At 39.9% G+C, this 27,798-nt stretch overlaps 1 protein-coding gene across 2 annotated transcripts; it reads left to right on the forward strand.

Annotated features, from left to right (window-relative positions):
- Positions 1-857: 857 nt before the first annotated feature.
- DHX9 (DExH-box helicase 9) lies at positions 858-27,728 on the forward strand. Of its 2 annotated transcripts, XM_065674171.1 has the most exons (27): positions 858-1,065; positions 2,755-2,895; positions 3,809-3,923; positions 4,189-4,298; positions 4,692-4,837; positions 7,956-8,002; positions 8,535-8,668; positions 9,268-9,357; positions 9,453-9,614; positions 10,839-10,916; positions 11,267-11,458; positions 11,959-12,100; positions 12,604-12,686; positions 13,869-14,025; positions 14,596-14,696; positions 15,502-15,715; positions 15,912-16,006; positions 16,157-16,230; positions 16,916-17,068; positions 18,692-18,852; positions 20,387-20,498; positions 21,135-21,296; positions 21,453-21,580; positions 22,708-22,937; positions 25,281-25,396; positions 26,196-26,396; positions 27,265-27,728. In XM_065674171.1, the coding sequence occupies exons 1-27, from the start codon at positions 955-957 to the stop codon at positions 27,533-27,535; spliced, it is 3,726 nt and encodes a 1,241-aa protein (XP_065530243.1). In that variant the 5' UTR covers positions 858-954; the 3' UTR covers positions 27,536-27,728. The 2 variants fall into 2 exon arrangements, with proteins under 2 accessions (XP_065530243.1, XP_065530244.1); XM_065674172.1 differs by lacking the exons at positions 858-1,065; positions 2,755-2,895; positions 3,809-3,923; positions 4,189-4,298; positions 4,692-4,837 and adding an exon at positions 6,866-6,954.
- The last annotated feature ends 70 nt before the right edge of the window (positions 27,729-27,798 follow it).

Below are 27,798 nucleotides of genomic sequence, written 5' to 3' on the forward strand. Positions count from 1 at the left end.
GTGCAGGATGCTGTCTTCTTTAATCCTACTGTTCGAACAGTAGGATTAAAAGGTGCTCTTCTGCATGCTGGACTCAACCTCTCTCCACCAGCTTGACCTCTTACTGTGTGATGGTATGTGAAGCTGAGCAGCATGAGGTCCCGTGCCCTTTACTGCTCAGCCCATACCTCCTGACAGCACTGCTGTGTGCAAAATAGTCACGCAGAACGTTTCGAAAAGAGAGGGGTAAATATGGAGGTATTTACACGTCACCAACTTACTGTAACACAAGAGTGTGAAAAAGTCTGCATCTTCCTCTTGCTATATAACCACTGACCGAGAAATACAAAATAATTATTCCTTCCCTCCCACCCCAACCTCCCCTTTCCCCCTCGAATTTGTAAAACATTAAGGTAAATTCGTCTTTGCCAGGAGCCAGTGCTGTGGGGAGGTTCAGAGGTTCTCCCTGCATGGTCAGGCAGGAGCCCCTCTCCCTCTGAACACACGCGAATTGCTTTGTACGCCCTTTTAAAATTAACCCCCCATGCTCCTACGCTCACAGGCACTGGGTATCTCAGTACAGGACACACCAAATGGCGTCCAGATAAGGGGTGAATTTTCATAGCAGGCCCCAATCACTTTGCTCCGCTCCGTGGTCTGTCAAGCTAGGGAGCATTTTGTGTGGCTGAAGCCACGCTGTGGCTCTGAATAAGCCGAGCCAGCCGCCGCTATGACAGACTGCTCCAGCCCCGGTAGGTGCCGCCAGTGCTGGGGCTTTTCGCCACGGGGCACCGACCGCCACTCCGTCCGGCCCGACACCGCCATTTCCTGGCCCTACCCTGAACCGCTGCGGCCGCCGTAGCCGCGCATGCGCGACCTCCGCCTTGAGGAGCCAGAGGGCGGTGCTGTCAGGCGCTAGGTCGGTGTTGGGAGTAGTGGGCGGGCTGTGGTCCCCTTCCCTCACCGTCTGGAGCCATGGGGGACGTGAAGAATTACCTTTACGCTTGGTGCGGAAAGAGGAGAGTAACGCCGGCCTATGAGATCCGCGCCAGCGGCGGCCGCAGCCGGCAGACCTTCCTTTGCGAGGTACGGGAGGCGTCCGTTGGGGGCCGCGGGGTAGCGCTGGGGAGGGCAGGCCGCGGAGGCCTGGCCGCTTTGCAGCGGAGGTGTGCAGGGTTCTTGTGCGTGGCGTACAGTGCGCTCGGTGGTTTTGTGCGAGTAGAGCACTGTCGTATATTTCTCTCTCAGTAAAAAGGAATCTGTTTTCTGAAGCCTGTTGTGTGCCTTTACCCTGCGTTTGTGTGCAGTTGAAATTATAGGCAAGGGCTACTGTGCATCACCGTCGTGAAAGGCTTTGGCCCTCTGTCGAACTTGTATTGAAATGTACTAAGAAAATTCCTGTTGGATTGGCTGCTAGTCTGAGCGCTGCTGTAATATGATTCTGTTTATGACTCCCGATATTGTGTATGTGCCAGCAGAGAGCTTTGAATTTGGGTTGCCTCTGAGAAGGAGCAGATGCTAAGTGCAAGGGCCATATACAGAATGGGTTAGTTTGTGAACAACGTTGTAGATTTGCACTAAACACCTTGATTTTGTCATTATACCCTTTCTTCCCTGTTCATATTCTTCACCAGTGACGAAGCTGAGTAGCACAGAGATATTAAACCAATTTTAAAGGTGCTATAACTAAGATTGAGCATTACTCAGATGAAATGGTTGTGTGGACAGTTATGTTGTTGTTCTGTTTTTTGTATGTTGATGTCCTGTGGGCATCCATAGAAGCTTAACAGATGAAAAAGATGAATGTTCTCTTGCTAATTGTCACATGCTGGTGAGATGGCTGTGAATCCAGTATGGTTACTGTTTGGTTGTTCTGTTGGGTTAGGCTGCTGAAAATAGAAGCTCACTGTTTGGAACTTGTTAAGCAAAATACTAGCCGAGTGTGTTGTTTGATGAGAAGATGGCCGTTGGCTATCAGTGTGATTCAGCACCAAAAGACATATGCAGTCTGGCACTTGTGGTGTGCAAAACTCTAGTTCAAACTAGCTGGAATGTTACATGCAAGCCTGCTTACTTTTTTTTTTTTTAAGAACAATTAACTGTAGTGAAAAGCTATTCACCTCATCAGCAGAGTGAAAGGAGTGGAAATCAGAAATGTGCAAGTGCTCTACAGTGAAGCTGAAATGAAACAAAGTTGCTGACTGCAAATGTGAAAGAAGGACAATAACTGTTTAAGATGAGGGGCGGTTGCAGAAAAGCAGATGGAAAATACCTGGTTAGGCTGAATTTGGAATAAACATCCTTTCATCAAAGTTTGTAGCAGCCTGTCATGTAAGCTAGCCTGATACAAAATTGCTGCTCTAAAGTTTGTTTGTAAGTTTATGAAATAAATTGTCTTGCTAGCTGTAATAATGTGGAGCTACAGTAGAGGATGTACAAGCTCACTCCTGTTTGGTATTAAGGTTGAGGAAAGTGAACCTGGGCATAGTTTGCTGGTGTGTGTTGCCAGGATCCCTTCCTACACTGATTTGTTTTCTGTATCAAGGTTTTGGGTAATACTGATGCTTTCTGAGAATGGACTGTGGGTGTTTTCTTTAATAGATATAAAGTATACTTCAAAACCTACAGAAATACCTATATATGTATGAAGATATGTGACAACACTTAGTAATGTTGCTCCTGTTCTTATTAGCAACTGAGATTTGACGTTTCAGTCGGTGTTACTTTCAAGACTCCTTCACTTGTACGTGCCACAGATCATGTTTTTGTTTACAGGTTCGAGTAGAAGGCTTTAACTATGTTGGCATGGGCAACTCCACAAACAAGAAAGATGCACAGACCAACGCTGCTCGAGACTTTGTCAATTACTTAGTTCGGGTGAATGAAATGAAGAAAGAAGAAATTCCATCTTTTGGAGTAAGCTGCTGTCTACCCCTTAAGAAAGAAAAACCTTTAATTGCAGTGCTGTGTCTCCAGTTGCATTTCAGCCCTGGAGTTCAGTCTGGCACCCATGTGTGGTGAAGAAGACTGAATGTGCAGGACTTCTGCTTGCGGTGCTGGAAAGCTGGAATACATTCAGTGAAACTTGTAGGGTGATCTGGTAAAAACAGCTGTGTGTTGGTCTGTGTGATTGATGAGGCTGGAAAGAATTCGGAGTACCTGTAAGGTACAGCCTGACTTTGGAAATGCTGAATATTTAGACCTGACACTGAGAATTGTTTTAAATGCATGTTATGGTGTAGAATACTGTGCACTTTAAAGAAATAAAATAACAACAAAAAAATATCACAGACATCTCAAACTAGACATTTTTTAAATTGTTAATGCTTTATGCCTTAGCTCCTCATCGGTAGCAAGATCACTGCTTTTTATAATGCTTTGTGAACCGTGTGAGTATCAGCAGTGACTCTCACATAAAAGCTGAGGAGGAGGAGGGTAACTCTTTACAGCAGTTTTGGAGAGTAGTAGATAAAGCATGAAGCCACGTGTTATACATTGGGAGGGAAGTCTTCTTCTAGTGCCTCATTAAGGATATATCTGTATAAGATAACATAGTTTGATCAGTGGAAGCAGTGTTCATGGTTGTTGAACAAGTAAGGGCTACTTGTTGGTTGGAAATCCTTTTATAGAACATCCGCAAAAAGCCAAATATTGAGCAATTCCTTTCAGTTTTTAAAAGGGTGTTACTGGGGGGGGGGTAACTGCTGGGGGTAACTATCGAATAACGTTGCAGGAGCTCTTTAAGCTGCCCGAACAGTTTTTGACCTAAAGAGTAAAAAAACTTATTCTGTACAAATATGCTGAGATTTTACTTAATTCTCTTTCCTAGCCAGCAGTGGGTGATATCCCCGATGGAGGATATGAAATAGATAGAGATGTTACTGGTTCCAGTTCTACTTTGGGTGGCCCTCTTCCTCCACATTTGATTATAGAGGCTGAAATAGGTAAGTGTGTGAAAACTGTAAGTTGCATGTATGTGCATGTAATATGTGCATATAGACTTGTGTGGGGTTTTCCCTCACAGCATAATTCCGCAGACAGAAGATGGTTAGAAGTTAGATAGTTAGAAACTACAATGAGTTTTGAGGCATGACTGCATGAGGTCTGAGGGACTGATCATGTCCTGTTAAGATTGCTGGGCAATACCTGTCCATTGCTAAGAATATGCATTGGGGCAGTTATTTTGTTTATTTTTTTCCCATGTGGTAGGCAATGGCCCAGGTGGAGCGCCTGGAAACTGTGACAGTCGTGAAGCTCAGTGGGATCGAGGCGCAAATTTGCAAGATTATTATTCAAAGAAAGACGAGCAAGAAGCACAGGTAGTAAGTCATTCTGTGGAATTCTCCTTTAGTTTTAAATAGGTATCTTTCACTCCCTTTAATATGTTATTAGCATTTATAATCAAGCTTGCGGTTTCATCTTATATATTTTGCTGTTGGTTTTAACTTAAGCTGCAGATTTATTTGCTGACTTTTAACAAAAGTAACTCGTTTAAGCTCGAAACAAATCAGTTTGGATACTGTGAATATCCAGTTGTTTGTATAGATATTTTGTTGTGAAAATAAGGAAATACTGAGGACCTTCTAGCATTTTCTGCAATGTATTAATTATTTTATAGCATCTAGACATCTTTATTTAAAGACTTGTTGCAAGTCTGTTTAAAACTGAAATCTATAAGAAACTAGTAAATGATACTTTTTTCCCAAAATTAGACCTCAGAATCAGAAGTGGACTTAAATGCTGATCTTCATGGGAGCTGGACCTTGGACAATGCCAAGGCACGCCTGAATCAGTTTTTCCAAAAGGAGAAGATTCAGGAAGAATATAAATACACTGAAATGGGGCCTGATCACAACAGGTTTGGTAGTTTTGGTCACCTTCTGCTTATGAAGGGTTAGAAGTATTTTCAGTGACAGTGGCTAATCACACTTGTAGTGCTCCACAATGCCATTTGAGAAAACTCCGCTTTTACAAAATCATCCAACAGAATCCTTAAATTTTGAAATGGGAGTGATGAGACTTTGTACTGAGTTCTGAGTGGCTGAAGAAATTTTTTGTCTGATGTTTTTCATAGATGAGCAGCTTTTAAAAATGATTCCTGTGCTCTGGGTAACTGTTGAGGTGTCAGTTTGAATCGAAGGAGTTCTGAGTTGCTTGCAGTAATTGTTTGTATGACTGTAGTTGTATTTGTACACTTTGAGTACATCTTAAATATGTTTACATTTGCTAATGTAGAAATGTCTCTTAAGGACATTTTATTTATATTTTTTGTTATAATAAACTTTGGCAGTGGAATCTTCTACTGGAAAAATTAGTTTGGCAGAATGTTCCTAAAGGAGTTTTGAGGGTCTTAAATTTCAGTTGAAACCAACTGGATATTACTTTTTCGACTTTCTGCCCATTCCATCAGAAAATTTGCATGTGCCTCTCCCAAATGAAAATAACATGTAACAGATTGTGCATAAAGAATTGATGGGGTTTAGTTTTGTTTGTTTTTTTTACCCATGTTTGGAATAGTCTTTACAAATCGTCAAAACGTCGGGATATTGTATTATTCCTTGTGAAATACAATTACATTTTGTGGTCAGAAACAATAGCATGCTGCTGCTGGGTTCTTACTGTTGCATTTGGGGTTGTGGTTTGTTTTTTTTTTTTTGCGTTATATGAACTTGTATTCTATTAGAAGAGTTATTTTTAGAAAGACAAGTAGATTTTCTTATTGCAGTCTTCCATGAGAGTCCCACTTGCAGGGCTTCTGGTATTCTTTTGTTGTTGAGTCTTACAAGCATTTAGAATACCTAAAATACATCTGTTGGAGTCAGAGAGTTCTAAATTCTCATTGAAAACCTATCTTCAAGTCACTTCATCTCCATTTATGTTTTGAAGCAAGGACATTTCTTTCCCTTAAGTGAGTAACGTAAAAAAAATTAGTTTGTACAGAACTAGGAATTTTAAAAAACTTGTTGCAGGTGTAGTTCTTGAGCGCATGTTCATGCAGCTCATTTTGTTATGCCTTCTGCAGGTAAAAGCATTAAACATATTTAAAAGTATATAAACTTGAGCAGAATAAAGTGGCCATCAATGACAGTATGTTTCTCAGCCTGCTTACTGTTCTTTCAGAAAGCGTTTAAGGGTTTCTTATTTACTACATCCAGGAAAGCTTGTGTGAATTGCCCTGGATGGAATGGCAGAAGGGGGAAGTGACTATGCTGCAATGGACTGGGTAGGCAGGAAACAATCCTAGTGTGCTCTAGTGTTCATTAAGGGAGGGCAGATGATTGGATTTAATATTTTTGGTTATATAATAGGAGAGCAGTAGTTTCAGGTGCTTTTGTGATTTTGAGGACAGTAATACAGTTTTGATTTGTTTTCTTAAGAAATACCAGTTGCCATGCATCTTATCAATCTGATTTATTTAATTCTTTTGTAAGTAATGGTCTTTATAACAGAAATGTCAGCCTTGCTCTCAGAGGTTTTTAAAGGAGAAATGTATTTTTGTTGTTAATCATAGTCACATGGTATAAGAACTTAGTAATAGGTAGAAAATTTGGATTTAGAAACTTTATTTTAATTACAACAGGAGGGTATAAATTGTAAATATAAACATGGCTCTCCTAATACACAGAGTATGAGCTAAATGTTAATGGATGGGTTGTGGCTTTTCTCTCTTGGGATTCCATCAGTAGCATGGGATGCCTTTGCCTCCTTGTGTTCCCACTGCTGATGGTAGCAGCAGGCAACACCACAGATCTGTGCGTGTTCACACACGGGCTCCTGAGGCTGTACTAAAGAATCACATGGGATTCTGCTGCAAACTGATTTCTGGTGTTGCTGTTCTCCCCTTAGGTGGAGGAGAATGAGATTGAATGCTGACTATAGGCCTGGCTGAGAAACATACTGTCATCGGTGCCTTAGTTGGCTGTTGTGTCCCTGAAAGCCAGTGGCCTTCGACCCATGAAGCCACTGTGCCTGAAGGTCAGTTCACTCATAGTACAGGAAGGAGTTCTAACTTGAAATTTAAATCCCTCACTTAACCTTTTATTTGTTTGTTTACAGCAAGAAATGAAAGGCACAGATATAAGGTTCTGCCTGCAGCTGTGGAAGTACTAAGGCATAGTTTTCAAAGAGGATCTCAATCTGATAAAGCCCATACATCTTGAATCATGTTGGCCAGTTTAAATCCTGGCGTATAAGAATTTGTCTTTAATTCTTAATCTGTGCAAATACAGGCTTAGGTTTGTGATTCTTAAAAACATGGATCTTGTTTTCCATCATCCTCTGACATATGGCTTTCTAATTTTTTTAAAGCCTAAATTAATACACCACTTGATCTTTAAATGAATTGGTTAGATCCCTGCTACGCAAACATTTGCTGCACAGTTAGTTTTGACTGTGCACTGTTCCCAGAGTATGACAATAAGGGCTTCTTGAAAATTCAAGTATCGTGTCTCCTTCTGTGCAAATATGTTCAACAGTCTTTAACTAAATGATCTGGTTTTGTCTGTGCTTTGAGCTGGCCGCATCTGTGGCAAAACCCAGGGTAGCTGTATTAACTGTTGCACTGAGTTAATAAACCCATCCTACTCTAGTGGGTTACGTTAGTATAATGTGGGATACAGTTAATGGTGCAGTGGGATGCATGTTAATGTCATATTAACATGCTATCTTCTTTATAATTGTTGCCTTAGACAGCTCGGAGTGTATTTCCTAATAATGCAGCTTAAAATTTCAATGCCAAATGGCAGCATTTACAGGACTCTTCTTAACAAATCTGCTGGTTCTATGGCAAGTCTGTTATCTACAAAGTATGGGTTAAAGAGACTAAGAGCTGTAATTTTTTATCTTTGCCATTGATAAGTTGAGAGTTTTTGACTGAGGACGCAGATATTTGTCTAGAAAAGTTGGAAAGAGTGGATATTTTTGGAGTGTCTGTGTCAGCTATTGGCAATTGTACCATTGTGTTCTTTTGTTTACAGGAGCTTTGTTGCAGAAATGACCATTTATGTGAAGCAGTTGGGCAGAAGTAAGTTTCTTTTTGTTCCTATCTTAACAAGAGATGGATGTTGGTACAGAGGAATAGGTCATAGTGGGTACAGACTTTTATAGTTACATTCTGGAGCCACTTTCAGAGGTGAAGGTTCATGTTTGTATGTTTGTTTCCTGACGTTATATCTTTTTCCTTTGTGCTCTACTTGTTGCATTCTACTGCTTGTCCGTTACATGCGTCCACTAATCTTTTTTTTTTTTCAGCACAAAGAACTGCTTGTGAGATATGGTAGGCTTTGTTTGTCCTAATTATTTGTTCTTTACATATCTGAGAAATGCGATGTCTAATACATTCCCAAGGCAATGGGCATCCATACCATACCCATTTATGTAGAGCTTGCTGTGAAATTTGTACGATGTTGCTGGATGGTACAGGATAATCAGGATAAGATTTGAAACTCTCCATGAGACCTGTCCTCTGGGTGCAGTCAGCCCATTTCAGAGTAGTATCTTCTGTGGAAGCTGTTTGACTTATCAGTTATTATAGCTCTGAACTTTCTGTGCTGCAGGGATTTTCAGTCGTGAGCATGGATCAAACAAAAAGCTGGCAGCACAGTCCTGTGCCCTTTCCTTGGTTAGACAGCTCTACCATCTTGGTGTCATAGAACCTTATTCTGGGCAGACAAAGAAAAAGGGAGAATCGGTGAGTTTGATAGAAGGTTTGGAAATTGCTGCTTTCATTTTAATAACACACAAGCAATGTAAGTTAGAGTTTGCTCTCAATATTTATATTAATAGCTTACAAGTTAATAATAACTTTGATCCTTTAGACCAGCAGCTGTTTCTGTTCTGGCCAGTGATTTGGATCAGAAATATAACTTTGTGTGTATTGAATGGAGCAGTAAGCTAGTTTTACAGCATATTAAATTAAATACAATTTACAATAAATGCTTTTTTCAGTATAAATTTTCTACAAGCTTAAAGATTTCTGTTATGATATGTACAATTCTTGGCTATTTGGTTTCATTCTCTGGCACATTAGCATTTTTTGGTATTCGGTTACAAGTTTAGGAATAATTTTCTCTGAAATTAAGCTAAGCTATTTAGAAATATTCTACGGATTCTTGTTGGATGAAAGGGTGGCAAAAAGCTTGGAGAATGTGAATTCTGAACACAGAAGATGGCGCTCTTTGGCCTTGTTTCGCGAGTAACTTTGGTACAGTATGCTCCTTAGCATCTTGCGGTTCTGGATTCTTTTGTCTTTTTGTGTATATCAACATGTAGCTTTTAAACATTTAATAGGTGGAACCCTATGAGGTGTCACTGTCTTCTGACTTAGAAAATCAGCTGCAAAAGACTGTACAGGAGCTGTCTCTGGAGATTGTGCCTTTGGTGAGTATACGGTTCAGACACTCGAGTATTTAACATCAGGCCTGCTTATTTAATACATTTATCTTTCTTTGCCAAATTTGCTTTTGGATTTACAGCCTGAAGATCCCAGTAATCCTGTTCTGATAAATGTTGGAAAGTTAGCCCATTTTGAACCATCGCAAAGACAGAGTCATTTGGGAGTTGTTCCATGGTCACCACCTCATTCCAACTGGAACCCTTGGACCAGCTGCAATATTGATGAGGGTCCTCTGGCAAATGTAAGATAGCTTAAAAAACTGATTTGTTATTTTTCTCCATAATTCTGGAACTTCAAAATTATTTTCTCCACTCAGGGTTTAAAGTGTAAGCTATTCCAAAGGATAAAACACTACACTGATAAAGTTTCTTGAACTTGAGGAAGAAAGTCTTTTCCTTAGAGAGAGAGCTTTGTATTTATTTAATGTTTTGTTAGATTTTATGAGCAGTAGTATCTTGGATGTCCCAGTTCTTTGCTTTGTTTCCCTTTTTGCCTGCTACTGTACAGCCCATACAAAGTTCTAACTGAAATTACAAGGTAAGTTTTCTGGGCATATTTATAATTTGGTGGCCTCTTTTCCCTGTATTTCCATCCTAGGACTTTCTTTTCTGGGAGGAGAAACTGCTGCAAGCTGGTGTTCACTAAGTTGCCCAGTTCAGAAGTTTAATTTGTCTGGTGTTCCAACCTGGTCACAAAAGATGCCAGGGCAGGGACTTGGCTTTCCCAAAACAGGGAATGAGAGTGCTTAGAACCAAAGTAAAAATGTAATACTTCTTTTGACTGCAGTTTTTTTTTCTGTAAATGACATGAGTTTAACATTGATCATTATAGATTTAAAAAATATATAACTGATATATATTTGGATGGTGGTGTTTAAAGCATAATACATTTACAGGCATTGCAAATTGAGCAGGCTTGAAATCTCATTAGGATTTCTATGTGCTAGTCATGGTGCAGGTAACTTATTTTCAGTAAAGTCAATTAGCCTTTTGGTAACAAATTCAAATTACTTCAGAATTCTTTCTTAGTTGAAATACAAGAGTTGGCTAATACATTTCCTTCTCTGCTTACTTTTCAGCTACTATTCTGTGGGTGGTTATGTGGTTACATCTTTTTATTCCTTTCATTAAAACCCCGTCTTAATGATCAGCTAAGTCTTTCATTAGCTTACTGTTGAATAAAGTGTTTTTCTCAAGCAGTTAAAGTTTTTAAATTTAAGCAATCATTCTTTTTTAAAATTTTGGATCTTTCTGAGAAACTTGTTTGAGGATGTATTAATACTAACACACTGGAATGAATGAAATAAAACAGCTCATAGGCCAAACTGACTTCAGGGAGTTATATAGGAAATGATCCTTCGCTCGTGTTTGGAGTCATTATGTTGCTGTGTCTGATTTTATATTGAAGTTCTTATATAGATAGGCAGTGGGGTCAGAAGTGTCCAAACAATGTCTTGTCTTGACAGCTCACTCCAGAGCAAATAAGCATGGATTTGAAAAGTGATTTCCTGTACCGTTTGGAGCAGGATCCAGAATTACAAAGGGTAAGTGTGCTTCCTGTAACATGGCATGTTTGCACTAGTCTTTATTTTTCAGAAGAGGTTGAATGTTTTGTATACAAAGTGCGAAAGACTGGATTTCAGTAGTAATAGGCACCAAGTTTTCAGAAGTGCTGGATGTTATGCTTGGGTGGATATGGAGATCTGTTGCACTGTGTAAGGAAAAAATGCAAACTATTAATCTATTCTTACAAAGTTTTTGCTTTGTTTAAGTGAAACCTGTGTAGAAGAGTGAGACAAAGTATCGATGTGGAGCAGAATAGGGAATTTTTGGGTTTTGGGGGGGGGTTTAGATTTTTTGGAAATGTGCTGGATTTTTATTTCTTTTTTCCTAGATCCAACAAGAGAGAGAGGACTTACCTGTAAAGAATTTTGAAAGTGAAATTCTAGATGCAGTCCATCACAATTCTGTTGTTGTAATTCGTGGTGCCACTGGTTGTGGCAAAACCACACAAGTGCCACAGTACATCCTGGATGAATACATCAGAACTAACAGAGCTGCAGAGTGCAACATAGTAGTGACACAGGTGAGGAATACATTAGGAATGCAGCCACTGAAGTTTTCAGATACTAGGAATCACCTATTAAGATGTGTTGAGAAATGTGATGATCATTGCAGGATGTTGTTCATAGAAACATCTTCTTATTCCTACATGTAGGAGAAACCACAGTGTCGTGTATATTTTTCATTTGGAGTGTTGTTCTTTCATGTATCTACAGTTGGGATAACCTGGCTTGTACCTTGCCCAGGTGAAAACTTTTTGGCAGACCAAGGGGAAACAATTTGGCAAATGCCACTTGGTAGTTCATGTATATCCTTATATCCTTCTGTAATTTTATATGCAGCATTAACCACTTCAGAAGAAAAAAAGCCTGTTGTTATAGGTATCACTGTTTAATAGCTGCTCTGTAAAGAAATCTTAGGGCAGGACACATGTAGCATTTATAATTCCTTATTTTCAATGGTGTTCCATTAAACTTGCAAATCCTCATCATTAAGTCAGGGAAAACCTTTTTCATCCCTTAGCCTCGGAGGATTAGTGCGGTTTCTGTCGCAGAGCGTGTGTCATATGAGAGAGGAGAACAACCTGGGCAAAGCTGTGGATATAGTGTGCGATTTGAATCTGTGCTTCCTCGGCCACATGCCAGTGTGCTCTTCTGCACCGTAGGTCTGTGTTGTTTCGTTTTATGTTTGGGGCTTATTACTTAAGGGTCTGAATTCTTTGAGTAGCAGCAAAAGCAGAAATCTGGCTAGATTAAAATTTTTAGAAACTTGATTTAAAAGATTGAACAGTTGTGGGTTTCTGATACAAGTTTGCTGACATGCTGTTGTTCAAAGATTAAGATTGTTGTTCGGAAGTGTGATAAACCAGGTCTAATACCACATGGAAATAGTTTCTTGAAGGGATAAAATTGCTGTATGTTGTTTGTCCTTACAAGATAGAAGGGGAAGCAGTACTGGGTGGGAAAGAAGAGTCTTTCTAGTAGTAATATTTCATGCTTCCGCCATCACTTGTACAAATGAAAGCAATTAGAGATGGGGCTGTAAAAAGTACTGGGCAGCTTGCACACTTCTTGATTTTTAAACCAGTGCAGCTGTTCTTGATGAAATGGCAAGGGGGAAGATTGCCCTTTTACTTACATGAACATTTACCTTCTATGTCTGTTTAAGGTGTTCTTCTGAGAAAGGTGGAGTCTGGGATCCGCGGCATTAGTCATGTTATTGTTGATGAGATCCATGAGAGAGACATTAATGTGAGTTAGCTGGTGATTACAGTCCTATTTCTCTCTATGCTTCTGCTTTGTTTAACTTCTGCGTCTGTTCTATTTTGAAAGGAAACTATGTTATTGCATGCTATATATGTGAGTTTCCCTATCTTCAGTAAGATTTTTAGAAACTCTTAATTGCTTCTTACCTGGTTAGAAGAGCAAGGACTTGTGCTTCCTTGCTGCCCTATGTCTTTTTGCCTGTCAGGATCATCTTCTGTGTCCTGGTTCTCTATGGAAAATAGAACAGCACAGTACAAACATGTCTTGTCCAAATGTGGGAGCTGAATGTCACTTTTATTTTAGAGTGCTTTTTATACTGACAATGTTGTATTGCTGTAACAGAACAGCAGTGGTATTTGCAGAAGCTGCAATCTTGATCTTGATACATTTAAATTTAGTTTTGACATGAAGAAAAATGACAGTAGAATTAGGGGAGGGATTGTATGTATTTTAAGAAATGGGAAACATTTTCCGTCCCCTTAGTTCTTCCATATAGTTTTCAACTTTGCCCACACCAACAATGCAAGAAACAGTTAAGTTCTGACCTGATGTTTAAGTTTGTTTTGACAGAATCTGGGGATTCATTTGGATGGAATTGCAATGCAGATTTTTGATGCATCTCTTCATCTACTAAGTTTGTATTGTTGTAAAATACAAGTTTTGAAATCTTGAATGAGACTAGAATTTTATTTGTTGAAGTAAGGGCCTGCCTAACTGCATGGTGAAGTTACATAATGCCATGTTTAAACAGAACTATAAAACTTTGCATATAGCTGCACTGGATCATTCCTATTTATTTTATGAACTATGGCCACTTTAGATATAAATGAGGTTTAAAAAGACCTTAGGTTATAATATATTGTTAGGAAGGAAGCAAAGTATTTTTGAATGCTTTTCTTTAGTTTCTTTCATTCTGAGAAAAGAATAACCCTTTGCACTGGAAATCCTAAAATTCACTTATCCCAGGAATTGCAGTATTTTCACAATAAAGCTCTGACAACTGTTTCTGGTTATGGAACACTTCTGTGACACTTGTTAACTTCTCATATACAGCAAGGCTCCTGTTCAGTAAATGTATATGTCTTTGTAATTGCTTTTGGTCTCTTGGGAAGATATTGATTTTTATGGGTAGGAAATTAATGATGCTTTTATTCTGTTTATATGCAGACTGACTTTCTTCTGGTGGTGCTGAGAGATGTAATTCAGGCATATCCTGAAATCAGGGTTATCCTTATGTCTGCCACCATTGACACTAGTATGTTTTGTGAATACTTCTTCAACTGTCCAATCATTGAGGTCTTTGGTAGAACCTTTCCTGTCCAAGGTAAATCATTGGTTGTACTTTCAGGAACTGCCTTTGTTTTTATTTTATTAGTCACATGCTTCAGGACTGTGGTGAAAGCAAGATACGCATTTCTTGTGGATTGTTGTGTTTTACAGATGTGGCTTACCCTAAGCAAAGAAGTCAGTAACAGTGAACCATTTCATAGCACCGTTTTGTTTAAAAACACAAAGCAAACAAAAAATACTACCACCCCCAAAGCACTACCGCTAGGGGTATTTTCCATTGGAGAATGAGATGGTAATAGTAAAGGTTCAGATCAGTTGTCTTTGATATTAGGAATAATGAAAATGGCTTTAAATCAGCCAGTATTTATAAAACAAACTGGAAAAAAATATGTGGAAGCATATTGAATAGAGGAGTAATCATAGGAATAGTGTGGGAATAATTCTTGTACCTTAGCTGACAGCCAATGAGTTTTCTCCAGTCATGGCTTCGTACTCTGAAACATCATGATTACATCAGGGGGAGTTCAGGAGGCAATAAAAAGAATTGTTCCCTTACACAGGCTTCTGGTCAGTCTTGATAACCAATGCTTGACTGTCCTTGCAGATTATTTTCTAGAAGATTGCATTCAAATGACTCAGTTCATTCCTCCACCAAAGGAAAAGAAGAAGAAAGAGAAAGATGAAGAAAGTCCTGAAGATGATGACGTATGTTTGACTTCTTAATATGAAAAGTTATGCAAATGCCATTTAGGACTCTAGCTCAAGCGTAAATCATTGGGCATTGTTGAACTCCACATTTTTAGCAGCTTTTGTATTTTCAATATCAAAGATTGTTAACTTCAGAAATAGAACTTAATTTTTTCATTGACCTTGTAAACTCCTTTTGTTGAAGCTAAAATTCTCATGTTTTGTCAACCTCCATCTCTAAAGATAGAAATGGAATGCTTTTAAAAGGGAAAAGATTGGTAATCTTGGAAGAAGAAATAGATACAGAAATAGGAGCTTCGCAATACCTTTTCAAGGGTGAAAATTTAGATTCTTTCCCTTCTTTTGCAGTTGATACTGTTAGTGCTCAAAGACATTGACAAGAAATTCACTTTCATGATGCAGCTTTTAATTTGTAGGTCTGAAACTACTGTTTAGGTCAGCTATTTGAAGTTTTTAAAAAAATTACCAGTTTTTCTCAAGAAGCTTCTTAGGACATTATCCCAGTTCATCTGAACAAAAGTTAAATGAGTTTGATAGCTTCCTGCTGCAAATCTGTATTGAGTTATAACTTAGTGGAATGAAATTATAATTAAGTTCTTATATTAGAAAGATGGGGAAGCAGGACTTAAACTGCTCATTGGGTCAGTCTGTGAGCTGTGCCTGAGATGGTCTTCCCTGTAAGCTACTCATGTATCTCATTTTACTATTTGCCTGACCAGCCAGTCTCCACAGTTTGAGTAAATTCATTTATATGATTTCTTTTGTGTGTGGTGTTTTTATTTGGTGTTTTGTCTTTTTTCAGACCAATTGCAACCTTATTTGTAGTGATGAATATGGCCCAGAAACAAAGCATGCCATGGCTCAGCTGAGTGAAAAAGAAACTTCTTTTGAACTCATTGAGGCCCTGCTAATTTATATCAGGACTCTGAATGTCCCAGGAGCTGTACTTGTTTTCTTGCCTGGCTGGAACTTGATATATACAATGCAGAAGCATCTAGAAATGAATCCACGCTTTGGTACAAGCAACTATGTTCTATTATATTTCATATTTTCTGAAGGAAACTATTGACTGTGTAAAGATGAGAGTTGGATGAGTGACTTGGGGAGCTGGATTTGTTATGAGAATGAATGGGTAGAAATTATTATGTTGTGCAAAGAATAAATGAGATTCATGTAGTGGTACTTACTAACGTTCTTGTTTTCATGCTTTAGGAGGTAACCAGTATAGAATTTTACCTCTGCATTCGCAAATTCCTCTGGAGGAACAACGTCGAGTGTTTGATCCCGTGCCTGCTGGAGTAATGAAAGTATGAGAGCTTTCCTTTTGTGGAGTTGTGTTGCGCTTTTGTGGAATGTGTTGCTGACTTTTTTATATAAGTTATGTAGTTTATCTTGCAGTCTATCTGTAAGTTTTTCAGACCAAATATATTTCAATATGCATTTCCTGTTTCTTACAGGTTATTTTATCTACCAGCATTGCTGAGACTAGCATTACCATCAATGATGTGGTCTATGTTATAGACTCCTGCAAGTGAGTTCATGAAGTAGCTTTTTGTTTTGTAAACCCTATTCTTTGAAATGCAGAAAAGATTTTCCGAATGTGAAGAACTGCCTTGTGTTCCCATAGTCACAAAGCTGGATTTGAGGACTGACTCACTGAAGACAAACTTGCACTGTCTTTAGCTGTTCAACACAGTTACATATCTCACTGGCATTTCAGTGGGCTGGTTTTGGTCAGCTGCATTCATGCTGGCACTATTCATGTGAAGTGTCACTGGGTCTCCACACGTATTTGAAATATGTCATCCGCCAAAGGAGCATGGCAAACAGTCTATAGCTGATAGAAAAGAGGAAGATTTTTGTAGTCGGTTGCATATGTTGTCTTGCTATGCATGTTCTCGGAGCACATTGCACATAGGCATCTCAAGAATTGCATGAGAATTTTAAGCTTTTGAGACAGTTGCAAAAAATGCATTCTGTGTATAGCTTGGGATGCAGTTTTGTGTGATACTTTAGCTTCCAGTTAGATCCCTAACTAGCCAAAACTTAGCCAATCATACAGGGGTGGTTTGCTTCTTAAAAGCAGTTTGGCTGCAAGGAATAAAGTAAGAACTGATTTGGCAGGACTTGAGATGAAGAGCATTTGATCTTAAGTGCTTTGTTGTTTGTTTTGTTTGATTAGGGTTTTTTGTTGTGTTTTTTTTTTTTCTTGACAGACAAAAGGTGAAGCTGTTCACTGCCCATAATAACATGACAAACTATGCCACAGTCTGGGCATCAAAAACTAATTTGGAGCAGAGGAAAGGAAGAGCTGGACGTGTGCGTGCTGGGTTTTGTTTCTATTTGTGCAGCAGAGCTCGCTTTGAAAGGTGATGTTGTGCTCTTTAGAAATAAAATAACCTCTGAGAGTTCCCCCAGAACTGTTGTCTGCTACTTCTGGTCAAACTGGGGAAGTAATTTCAGAAAGCACAGAGAAGAGATGCATAATGTCAGTTCACACTGGAACCTTGGTTTTTTTGCTTTAAAAAAAGTTATATGCTTATGTGCTTTTGCCCATAGGATGAGGTGGATCAATAGTTCATGATATTAAGAACTTCACTGCAACCTACGGAACTTCTTGGGAGAAAAATAATAGTGCTTGGGAATTGAAGCAAGGCAGAAAAGAGCTTTGTAATGAGGATAAGGCTCTAGTCTGCTTGCAGGCATTGTGGGATCCTGGCAGCTTCATGTAACAGGCAATTCTGTCATTAAAGTGGTAAAAAGGAGGGAAGACAGATGCTACTTTTGCCTCCATTGCCATTCTCTGGCCAGGAAGCCCCTTCATGCTGCTCTAGCATCTTCTCTGCTGCTGAGACTTTTGACCTCTTCTACCTGCTAAGCTGTTTCTCAGTTACTGGAGCAGTGAAAGTATTTTGCTGGCTGTAGAAGTCTACACAGCTGTTGCACTCAGTGTTTGATCTCTCTTATGAAAGTTTCAGTGCTCCTCTCTCAGCTGTTACATAGCTGTATTTTCATGTTCTGCTTTCTGTAACCTCTGAAAGCATCAGTTGATTGAAAACTTCCCTGAAATTGCTCAGATTTATTTAGATTTGCTGTCTTAGCACAGTGGAGTGTTAAGAATTTTTGCCAGTGAACTTAATTTGGGCTACATGATTATGTGACTCCATGACTTTAAGGTTACCTTTCTTCAAAGAATATAAAACCAAAATATACTAGCTCTGCTGTGCCTAGGAAGGAGAGTGTGGACTTGTACAGATAATCTTTTGAGAGATACTATCTAAATCTGGTGCCAGCTGAATCTGGTTGTGTTCAAGTTGTGTTGTTAAACTTTTTCTAGCTTTCTGTTGCTCACTGCAGTCATTCCTATGGAGTTCAGGTTTCAACCAGCAATCTAAATGACCACTAACAATGCTGTACTAAAGGCTGCCTGTTTCCGTGAGGTCTTTCTCCTATAAGAAAACCACCTTTGGAAAGCATCCAGCAAAAGTCCTTCCTCTTAGTGATAAAAGCAGAAATGTGCAGGACAAATTGGGTGGTTTGAAGTTGAAAGAAGGGCAAGTAGAGAAGTGCTTGTGCATAAGGTAGGCTTGAAAGCAGGTTGTCTGTCTTGGGAGCAGAAGACCTTCCTTAGCGATGCAGGAGATGATTGTTAGGGGGGCAAGTGTGGGGCTGGACACAACTATGCTGTGAAGTGGGCTTCAGCCATGCAGACTCTGTGTGGTCAGCTCATAGTGGAAACCACACCAGGTAGTGCCAATGTGAGGGCTATATCCTCTCTACAATTCCATTTAAAATTTACGCTGAGATGAGAATTGAGAAGCACGGAAGACAGATACTGGTAGAAGTGCCTAAGCTACAGGAGCACAATGAGACCTGAAAGGTTGGCTGGGAGGCAGTATTTGCTTTGGAGGGCAGTAGTTTATGCTGGTGGAATAGTGATCAAACCCTGTTTTGAGAAAAATGTGGGTTTTTTTGTTCTCTTCTCATTCAAGACTTCAAACCCATATGACACCCGAAATGTTTCGAACACCACTTCATGAAATTGCTTTGAGCATCAAATTGCTGCGTCTGGGAGGAATTGGTCAGTTTTTGGCCAAAGCAATAGAACCACCACCTTTGGATGCAGTGATTGAAGCAGAACGCACACTAAGAGGTATCATTGTTTGTCTGCAAGATTTTTTGTTAATGAAGCTGACTCCAGGTGATTTGGAGTATAATGATCACTTACAAACTGCTTTAACATCTCTGAATTGTTTGTGTAGTAGCATGCTGTCTGAAACAGCAAGGTGTTTCCTGCATGCATCATGTGGGTGGCTGTGTCTTTTGCAGCTGAAGAAATACTTGAATTCCCAAGTGGACAGTCGTTCCTTTAAGAAACTTGAGCCTTCAAACTTAAGGCTTGTTTTGTTATTTTACCAGTAACTTATGCTCGCTTCCAGCTTCCTGTTTTCCAGCTGTGGCACTGCTGTGTATGACATAGACTCAGACCAGTGCCTAAGGCATTTACAAAAACTTCTATAAAAGTATTGAAGAAGAGAGGTCAGTAGTTTATTGTGTAATTACTGCTCTGTACAGTTTGCTGAGCCAAGATCTCAGTATTTTGCAAAGTACTTGTATCTCCAGTTTATAAATATGTAAGCACCAGTGTCCTAAACCAGAAGAAACTGAGATGGGGGCTAAGCTGTCTCCCAAGTTTTTTGAAGGTACTAACTGGAATATGAGTAAAATGGAGCAGGGAGGAACCCTAAATTGATGCTTTATATTTAAAGTTGTGATCTCAAACATTCTCAGCATTCTTGGCAAATGTCACTAAATAAGCTCTTAAAATTTCTAAAAACTGAAATATCTATATGATTATTGATTTTAGGAAAAAACTGTGACACATCTGCATTGCTTGTATACAGGAGGAGGACCAGAATGAAGAACATAGCTAGGGATATGTGTCCAAATTTGATGACTTTTTGATCTAAAAATTGTTAGTATTTTTCTTACACTGCAGATAAGACATGCAAAGTTGGGGAAAAGGCAACGTTTTCAGTTCTAACGTCAAATGGCAGTTTCTGCATGTGCCTCTATTTCCTGGGTAGCCTGTGGGTTTGTTTTCAGTGTGTGCATACAGCTAGTATGTTTTTAGGATGGTCTGACTTGCTATTCTTCAAAATAGTCTTCAGGCTTTTGGTTCAGTAGATAGCAAGAAAAATTGATTTGATAGTGGCTAAGGAATCCTTTGTTTGCTTTCCCATTTAATCACTAAGGCTATAAAGGTTGGGACTTCTTTTTAAATGTAAAGCTTTTAGTTCTGCTGAAGTTTCCCAAAGTAGTCGTAAATAAAGCATGTGAACCATAAGTTCACATTTTTCATTTATGTCTTGAAAGGGTGTTAAAGATCACACTTGTATTGTTTGTTATGCTAACTTACAAAGAGGTTTATGAAGTCGAGTTTAATGCTTATGGCCAAATGGCTAGAGAGATACTCATGAGACCCTTCGGTCTGTACAGCAGATAGCCACAGATATATGTTAGAATTTGTTATTGACAGTGATTTGATAGTTTTGAGGATGAGCTCAGGTAAAAATTTTTAGGTAATGGAAGGCAAAGCCTCATGGAAGAGATAGTTTGTGGTGGTCTCTTTTTGATGAACAGAAGGTTTAGCTAACAGTCTTTGATAATAAGAGATTTTGTTTCAGAGCTTGATGCCCTGGATTCCAATGATGAGTTGACACCTCTTGGAAGAATCCTAGCCAAACTTCCCATTGAACCTCGTCTTGGCAAGATGATGATAATGGGCTGTATTTTTTAGTAAGTTTAGTAGTCTCAATGGTCTTATTCTTGTTTCTCTGAGTTCTTCAGCCTCTAGACATGCACTCTACAAGAGAAAAAACAATACATTTAAATGAGCAATAAATGCTGCAGCTGGGAATAGGAGACTGAATATTCATGAGAACAAAGGATAAATAACTTCAAGTATAGGAAATAAGGTCATGAAATTCAGAGTTAAATGCAAGGGACCAGTAGAGGTAGAATAATTACGAAATAAGAGTGGGACTCCAGTATAGCAGTGAGCTAGAGGTGGGAATATGTGAAATGTGACACCTAGATGAGAAGAAAAGTGAATCCACATGTTTTGCCTGGGAGAAGTAGAGATCTGTTACTTGTAATTGTGGTGGCTGTAGGGTCCTTTTCACCAGAAGAATATGGTGTATAGAAGGAAGATTAGACAAAGGGCTTGTGAGCTCCTGCTGTTGTGAAAGTACTGGAATCGGAGCTAATTTTTAACATCAACTTCTGCGGAAGTGTTTCTGTGAAGAGCTCTGGTAGAAAAGGGCCAAATTACTAAGATCTCTTGTGGAGAAGTTTTTACTAGTATCAACAGCCTGTAGAACCTGCTGGCAACAATACTGTGAATAAACTGGATCCTTTTGTGATTTCTTTCAGTGTGGGGGATGCTGTTTGTACTATCTCTGCAGCTACCTGTTTCCCTGAACCTTTTATCTGTGAAGGCAAACGCCTGGGTTATGTCCATAGGAATTTTGCTGGGAGCAGGTTTTCAGATCATGTTGCTTTGCTCTCTGTCTTCCAAGCCTGGGATGATGCAAGGTATGTTGGCATAAAATTTGATGAGAAGTTATGGCTAACACAGGATGAGCAGATTTGTGGCCAGACTAGATACGTCAATGGATGTTATAACAGTTAGACTGTTGCACTTTCCCTTTTCTTGACGAGACTTCTAATTTCACTCTGTTTGTTTTTTAGAATGGGTGGTGAAGAAGCAGAAAAAAGATTTTGTGAACACAAAAGACTCAGCATGGCTACTCTTAGAATGACTTGGGAAGCAAAAGTCCAGCTGAAAGATATACTTATCAGTTCCGGCTTCCCTGAAGGTGATTCTGCTTGGACATAGTAATTTAATGACTGTGTTTTTCATTATGAGATGAGAAATAAACAAGATAATCTAGGATGAGCACACAAGCACAGAGGCCTATAGTGGATTTGCCATAAAGCCATTCTGCTTTTACAGCTGCGTTCAGATGAAGTTTTAGTGCTGAGTCATTCTGTCGTATTTGTTGAAACCAGAGAAGCTGCGATGGCTGTGGAGCAACATAGGGAGATTTTGGAGGCTGAGATTTGGGTTGCAAGATTAAAAATCTGTTAAGCAATTGACCTTAGAGAATTAACTCACTGATCTTCTTTCTCCTTCACATATTGCATCTCCAAAATGTGCCACGCTGTACTCCCTCCCTCCTTTTCATTAGCTTTAGGGGGGAGTCTGTGTGATTTAAATATTGTGTTGTGCCCTATGATTTTCTGCGTTTGTGCCACAGGAGGGGTGTGCAATACTGTTGCATGTTGTTATATTTTCCAAGGAAGAACTTCAAGTTGATCAGGTTCTGAATTTGCCTGATGTTCCTGAGGAGCTTGCTCAGTGAAATGGCATGACTGGCTGGATTCAGCAGATGTTCCTCTCCCCCTCCTTTTTTTTTTTTTTTCTTTTTTTTTTTTTTTTTTTTTTTTTTAATTCTCTCCATGCTGCTAGGATCATTCTCTCCATGCTGCTAGAATCATTGCTGCATTTATCCTTAACTTTATTTCTGGGCAAGATGACCTGAAAACAGGCCACCAAAGACTCTGGGGAGGTTTGTAACAAATAAACTAATGAAAACATCCATTCTGACCTCCCCCAAAAGATCTATCTCCAAAACAAATGACAGTAAACACACTGTGGTACAGCACATTCTGGGCAAACCCCTCTTTCCTTGTTTTTGAAAAGCTCAAGAGAAAAAAATACCTCTTTTGTTAGTAGTATTTTTCAGCTTTTTTCTCTCCACGAATAACTTGAAAATTGAATCTAGAACTGAAATGTTTTGAGTGCAGAGGTCATTTGAGAACAGATGCATATCTGCCAGTTGATTCAGTCAGAAAATGCATTGATCCAGGATCCTAAACAACTCTGCTGCACTGTCCTACGTGACCTGTGGATGTGAGCCAGTCTTCTGTTCTCTGTCAACAGAATGTTTGATGACTCAACCGTTTAACAACACTGGACCGGATAATAATCTGGATGTTGTAATCTCTCTGCTTGCTTTTGGGGTCTACCCCAATGTCTGCTACCACAAGGAGAAGAGGAAGATTCTTACCACTGAGGGGCATAGTGCACTTATCCATAAGTCATCTGTCAACTGCCCTTTCAGCAGCCAGGAAATCAAGTATCCATCACCTTTTTTTGTTTTTGGAGAAAAGGTAAAGACTTCGAATTTGTTCTTCATCACTTGCTACCAAGTTGTCTTTTTGCCTTTCTCTCTCTTGCCATAAGAAAAAACCTACACCATGCAGTATTTAGGTTGGTTTTAGGGGAGTTGGTTTGTTGGGTTGGTTGGTTGTTTGGGGTTTTTTTTGGAAGGTGAACCTTATGTGGTCATGGTGTCACTCAGCCTTCCAGTAACTTCTAGTCAGCTAAATGCAGTAGAAGTAGAGCTTCATAGAAAGTTCTTGGGAGTTATATGAAAACAGGCAGGTCACAGAGAAATATCTAAATTGTTACCTTCTTTAAGAGATTGCTTTGGGATCTCTTCCATACTAATTAGGCACTAAAGAAACTTTGCCTGTATTGCCCCTGCTGCTTATGAATCCAGGGGCAAAATGGGAGCATGTAATATGGCAGTGGGGTACTCCCTTTCTGCCATGTAGGCAGTTTGTCATCTCCTGAGGACAACTCCCATTTCCCGAGCGTCTCATAAAAACTCCGAGATGCTTTCCTTGGGGTCACCATGACCTCTTCCTCCATGCCATTAATTTTATGTACTTGGCACGTAGTGTACATGCACACTTTAACCCCTGTGTGCTCTCATGTGCTTCAGTGATGGCCATCATGAATGCAACAGCTCCTGCTCATGCTTTTTTCAAGAAGCATATGAAGGCAATGCCTTTATCTAGGATGTAGCAGGAGATAGTTCTTGGGCTGCCGGCCTGCTTGTGCTGCCTGTGCAGTTTACTCCAGCACAGTGATGGGGAGGCCCTGAAGCTCTGTTCCTTGTTGCTGAAACCAGCTGTTTCTTCTTCAGAGTTTCTTCTGCCTGGGAAGTGCTGTAAAACTATGTTTGAGAACAAGCATTGAACTAGCAAAGCCTCCCACTGTAAGGAGAGCCTTTAAAGATATAGCAGAAATGATGCTGTAAGGGTTTATTTTTTGTCACCTGTCAACAGTGGTTAGTTCACAATTACAGTTTGTTTATGCTGATTTTTATATCCTCAGTCCTTTTTCCTGACATGCAGCTTGTTTTAGTAATGACAAACAAACTACACAGTAATAAACGGAATTTTGACTCCTTTGGGCACTGGCTGTGGGCTCAGCTTGACACTGTATTTCTACGTACATAGTTCAGCGCTTTGCTGCTTCTTCACCCTTTAAGTCAGGATCCCAAGCGGGTCAGACCTTTGACCTGCCACAACCATCTCTGAAAGGGAGTTCCCCTAGAAACAACAGAAACTTTCGAACTCGAACAGCTATGCTTTATTAAACCAAAATACACACGGGAAACTGAGTGACTTAACACAGTGGCTTAAGAGTGGCTAAGAGAGGACCTGGGTGAGACTGGGGTGAAGGAAGGATTTCCATTCAGCTCTCTTCTTACCCATTATGTACCTGCTAAAAGACAGCTTCTCTCTGAGGATGGGTTGTCTGGTTTTTGCTGCATTTAGCAGTCTCTCGCTGACCTGGAAGTTCAGTGCTCCTTGCACTGGCTATTTTTCTATCACAAATTCAAGTCTGAAAGTTTCTCTGTATTGAGCATGTGTGGTAACTTCCAGGTGGGAGCAAATCTTCTCCTGGGGTACAACAGACTGCCTATGATGCTCTTGTATGAAAGGAAGGAGGGAGAAAGGCAGCTACAGGGTGGGAAGCTGAAATCCTAAGTACTGCTCTTCAGTTCCTCCTTTAAAATGAAGGGCAGTAGTCTGTGTAGTCAGTGCTGTTATTTCTGGCTCAGAACAGTTGGCTTGTTATTTTCCAAGTGCTCACTCCAGGTACAAGCTTAAGGTCTTGTTTCTATAAAATGACAAAGTGGGTTGGCTGCATGGACGTGTAGCAACTTCCAAGTTTGCGTGTGTAGGCCCCTACTAAAGAAGCAATGAGCTTCCCATCATGGCCACTTCAGTGACAAAGGTGGAAGATGATTCAGCTATGCCTTAGTCATTTTTGAGTTGGCAAAGTGTAAGATAGCTTAGCTGTTGCAAAGCATCAGCTGCATAATTTCAGACATGCAGTGATGGAAAAACTAATACTTTAAAATGGCAGGTTGTTTTGGTGTTCAGTTGGGGATGTTTTGTTTTGGGTCTTTTTTGTGTGGGTTTTTGTTTTGTGGTTTTTGTTTTGTTTTACACTAGCCAGTGCTGAATCCCGGTAAACATCTGCCTCACATTCAGTTTTGTTTGCACATGTGCTCTTGTAATTTCCTATCATTATACCTAGATTTTTTTGTGTAGGGGGTTGTTTTTGTTACAGAAAATTCTCTGGTTTCAGTGGCCAGAGGAAGGTGTAGAGATCTGTTTTCCATTTCAAGAGTCATATTCCTCTTCCACCTGCAGATTCGAACACGAGCTATCTCTGCCAAAGCAATGACCTTGGTGAGCCCACTGCAGCTGCTTCTCTTTGCCTCCAAGAAAGTCCTGTCAGATGGGGAGCTCATTCTGGTAGATGACTGGTATGGACCTCCTTGGTGCTTGTAATACACAAGTCTGTGAAAGAGCACAGACTGAGGGCGAGCATTTGCTAACACGATGTAAATCTCTATAGAATAGGAACCCTACAGCAAGCTGTGCACTATAGGCTAATTGTGAAGGCATAACATTTGTTTCCTGTGAGGAAGGGAGGGGTTTATATTGGCAGCACTGTTTCATGCAGATTGTCTGGTTAAATTGAAAACATAATACCAGGCAGTTTCCATAAAAATGGCTGGGTTTTTCCCCTTTAACTGGAATGTGAGTAAGGGTACTCTATGTTTTGCACTTCCTCTTCAGACAGAGGCTGAGGAAACCTTGTTTTTGAAGTCCCAGAATACAGTTTGAGGAGAGAAATAGTTGTTTTTATGGCCATGACTAAATACCATCTGGATTTTGTCTTCTCCCTGCCCTGCTCAGTAAAATGGAGGTTAAGAATTGCTTCAGCTTAATTCACTAATATCCAGTCTCATGTTTTTAGTTGTTTGGTTTTTTTTAATCTTTGTTTTGATGCTAGGGGTTATATATTGGTGGTGTTGGTATTAAAGTTCAAGAGAAAATGTAAATGGATAGTTATATCAATGTCAAATTTTAGGGATCTTAAAAATTTTGCTTTCTGAACTTCATACTCTTCCATTGACAAATTCATATGTCAAAGATGAGAATATAGATTTCTGGCTCAGCGTGTGCGTCACTCAGTGAAAACCCGCTCTACAGAACATCTTTCACAACAGGTTGTTTCCTAGAAGTTGTGATACATTAATATACTAATTTGTGCTCTAGGATCAAGCTGAAGATGTCCCACAATGCGGCTGCCTGCATCACTGCTCTGCGTGCTGCAATGGAAGCTCTTGTTGTGGAAGTGACGAAAAATCCTGAGATGATTCGGCAGCTGGACCCAGCATATGAGCGAATGCTGAATATGATCCGTCAGATCTCCCGGCCATCAGCCGCAGGCATTGGTCTCATGGCTGCCAATGCAAGGTTAGCTTGGCTTCATTGACTTGTGCAGTTGAAGCTCTGGGGTGAGGAGTGCTCACCACCTCTGCCCCCAAGGACAGTAAGAGCCTGAACAGAGCAGGTCAGAGCTTTCAGCTCCCTGCACAGTGGCTGCAGAAATCCACAACTAAAACCATGAGGAGAGTTTTCTCCTGTGTGGACAGCAGCTTCGGGCTTTTGTTTCAAAGTCAGTAGTCTGCATGTATGTAAAAGTGTCATGTTCTGACACTGGGGCAGGTAGATCATTGCCTGTTTTCACAGGAAGGACAAATGGCTCATTAAAAACACGGTGACTTTTAAAAAAAAGATAATCCAAACTTATTTTGGGCAAACCTATCAGTCTTTGTCTCTGGAGATGAAACAAATATTTGTCTGTGCTTGCATCCCTCCCTTGCCCCTCATTTTCATGACTTCTGAAGCAAAGAAAAATGAAAACACTTGTAAGCTGTTAGTAATCTAAGGAAAAAAACAAAGAACAGCTTTGATGTAGACTTCACTGTGCTTTGTGAGGAGCAAAATATAGATCACTGTGCTCACATAAACAGGATCAGGGCTCTCTATGACTTTTTGAGAGCTGGAGAAGTGGAATTGAGAGGAAAATTTTCTATCCCAGGTGTAGACCTGTGTGAGGTTTAGAGGGAGAAACTACTTAGGTACCATGACAGGCCATTCCTAGTTTTTCTTTACTGAAGTGGACAAGGTGCAAAAGCACAACTGTAATTCAAACACTGTATTCTGTTAACAGATATTAGAGGCATTTTAACTGAGCATCTTGGCAATTGGTCATTCCTGTAATTAAAAAAAAAGTAGAATCTGTAAGATTGCATCAAGTATGTAATGTTTCTCTTTGCAGGTATGGCGATGGTCCTCGGCCCCCCAAAATGGGTCGCTACGACAATGGAGGTGGCTTCAGAGGCTGGGGAGGTTATCCGCATGGCTCCGGCTACAGGGGTAGAGGGTACCATGGCTACAGCTACTCTGGCAGGTCCTCAGGAGGAAGAGGATACCAAGGTAGCTCAGGGAGGGGCTACGGAGGTGGAGGTGGCTATCGAGGGGGAGGGTATCGAGGAGCAGGTGGTGGCTATAGAGGAGGCTATGGGGATTCGGGGAGGGGTGGGTGGTAGTTACAGAAGCTCAGAGGAGTTTTTCCACTTTGACTGAAGTTCCTCTTCTGAATTCCTTTCTTGCTCTTCCCAGTTTTGTTTGCCATTTCAGTTTCTTAGTACAAGTATAGCTCTGTAATATAGCCTACTGTGAAAAAATTTACTGCAAGTTGTATGATTTAGTTCTCAATAAAGCATTTGTTTTAAAGACTTATATGCTATATGTTGAATTTTATATTTGGATTTAGATTTTGGAGCTGATGTTAGTTTTGTTTGTAGACGGT

The sequence above is a fragment of the Lathamus discolor genome, chromosome 3 (genome assembly GCF_037157495.1).
Source record: "Lathamus discolor isolate bLatDis1 chromosome 3, bLatDis1.hap1, whole genome shotgun sequence".
Classification (NCBI taxonomy): domain Eukaryota; kingdom Metazoa; phylum Chordata; class Aves; order Psittaciformes; family Psittacidae; genus Lathamus; species Lathamus discolor.

Coding starts and splice junctions, on each gene's coding strand:
- DHX9 (XM_065674171.1), top strand. CDS start 955: ATGGGGGACGTGAAGAATTACCTTTACGCTTGGTGCGGAAAGAGGAGA. Junction 14,026..14,595: donor TAGAACCTTTCCTGTCCAAG/GTAAATCATTGG, acceptor CTGTCCTTGCAG/ATTATTTTCTAGAAGATTGC. Junction 22,938..25,280: donor TTTTTGTTTTTGGAGAAAAG/GTAAAGACTTCG, acceptor TTCCACCTGCAG/ATTCGAACACGAGCTATCTC.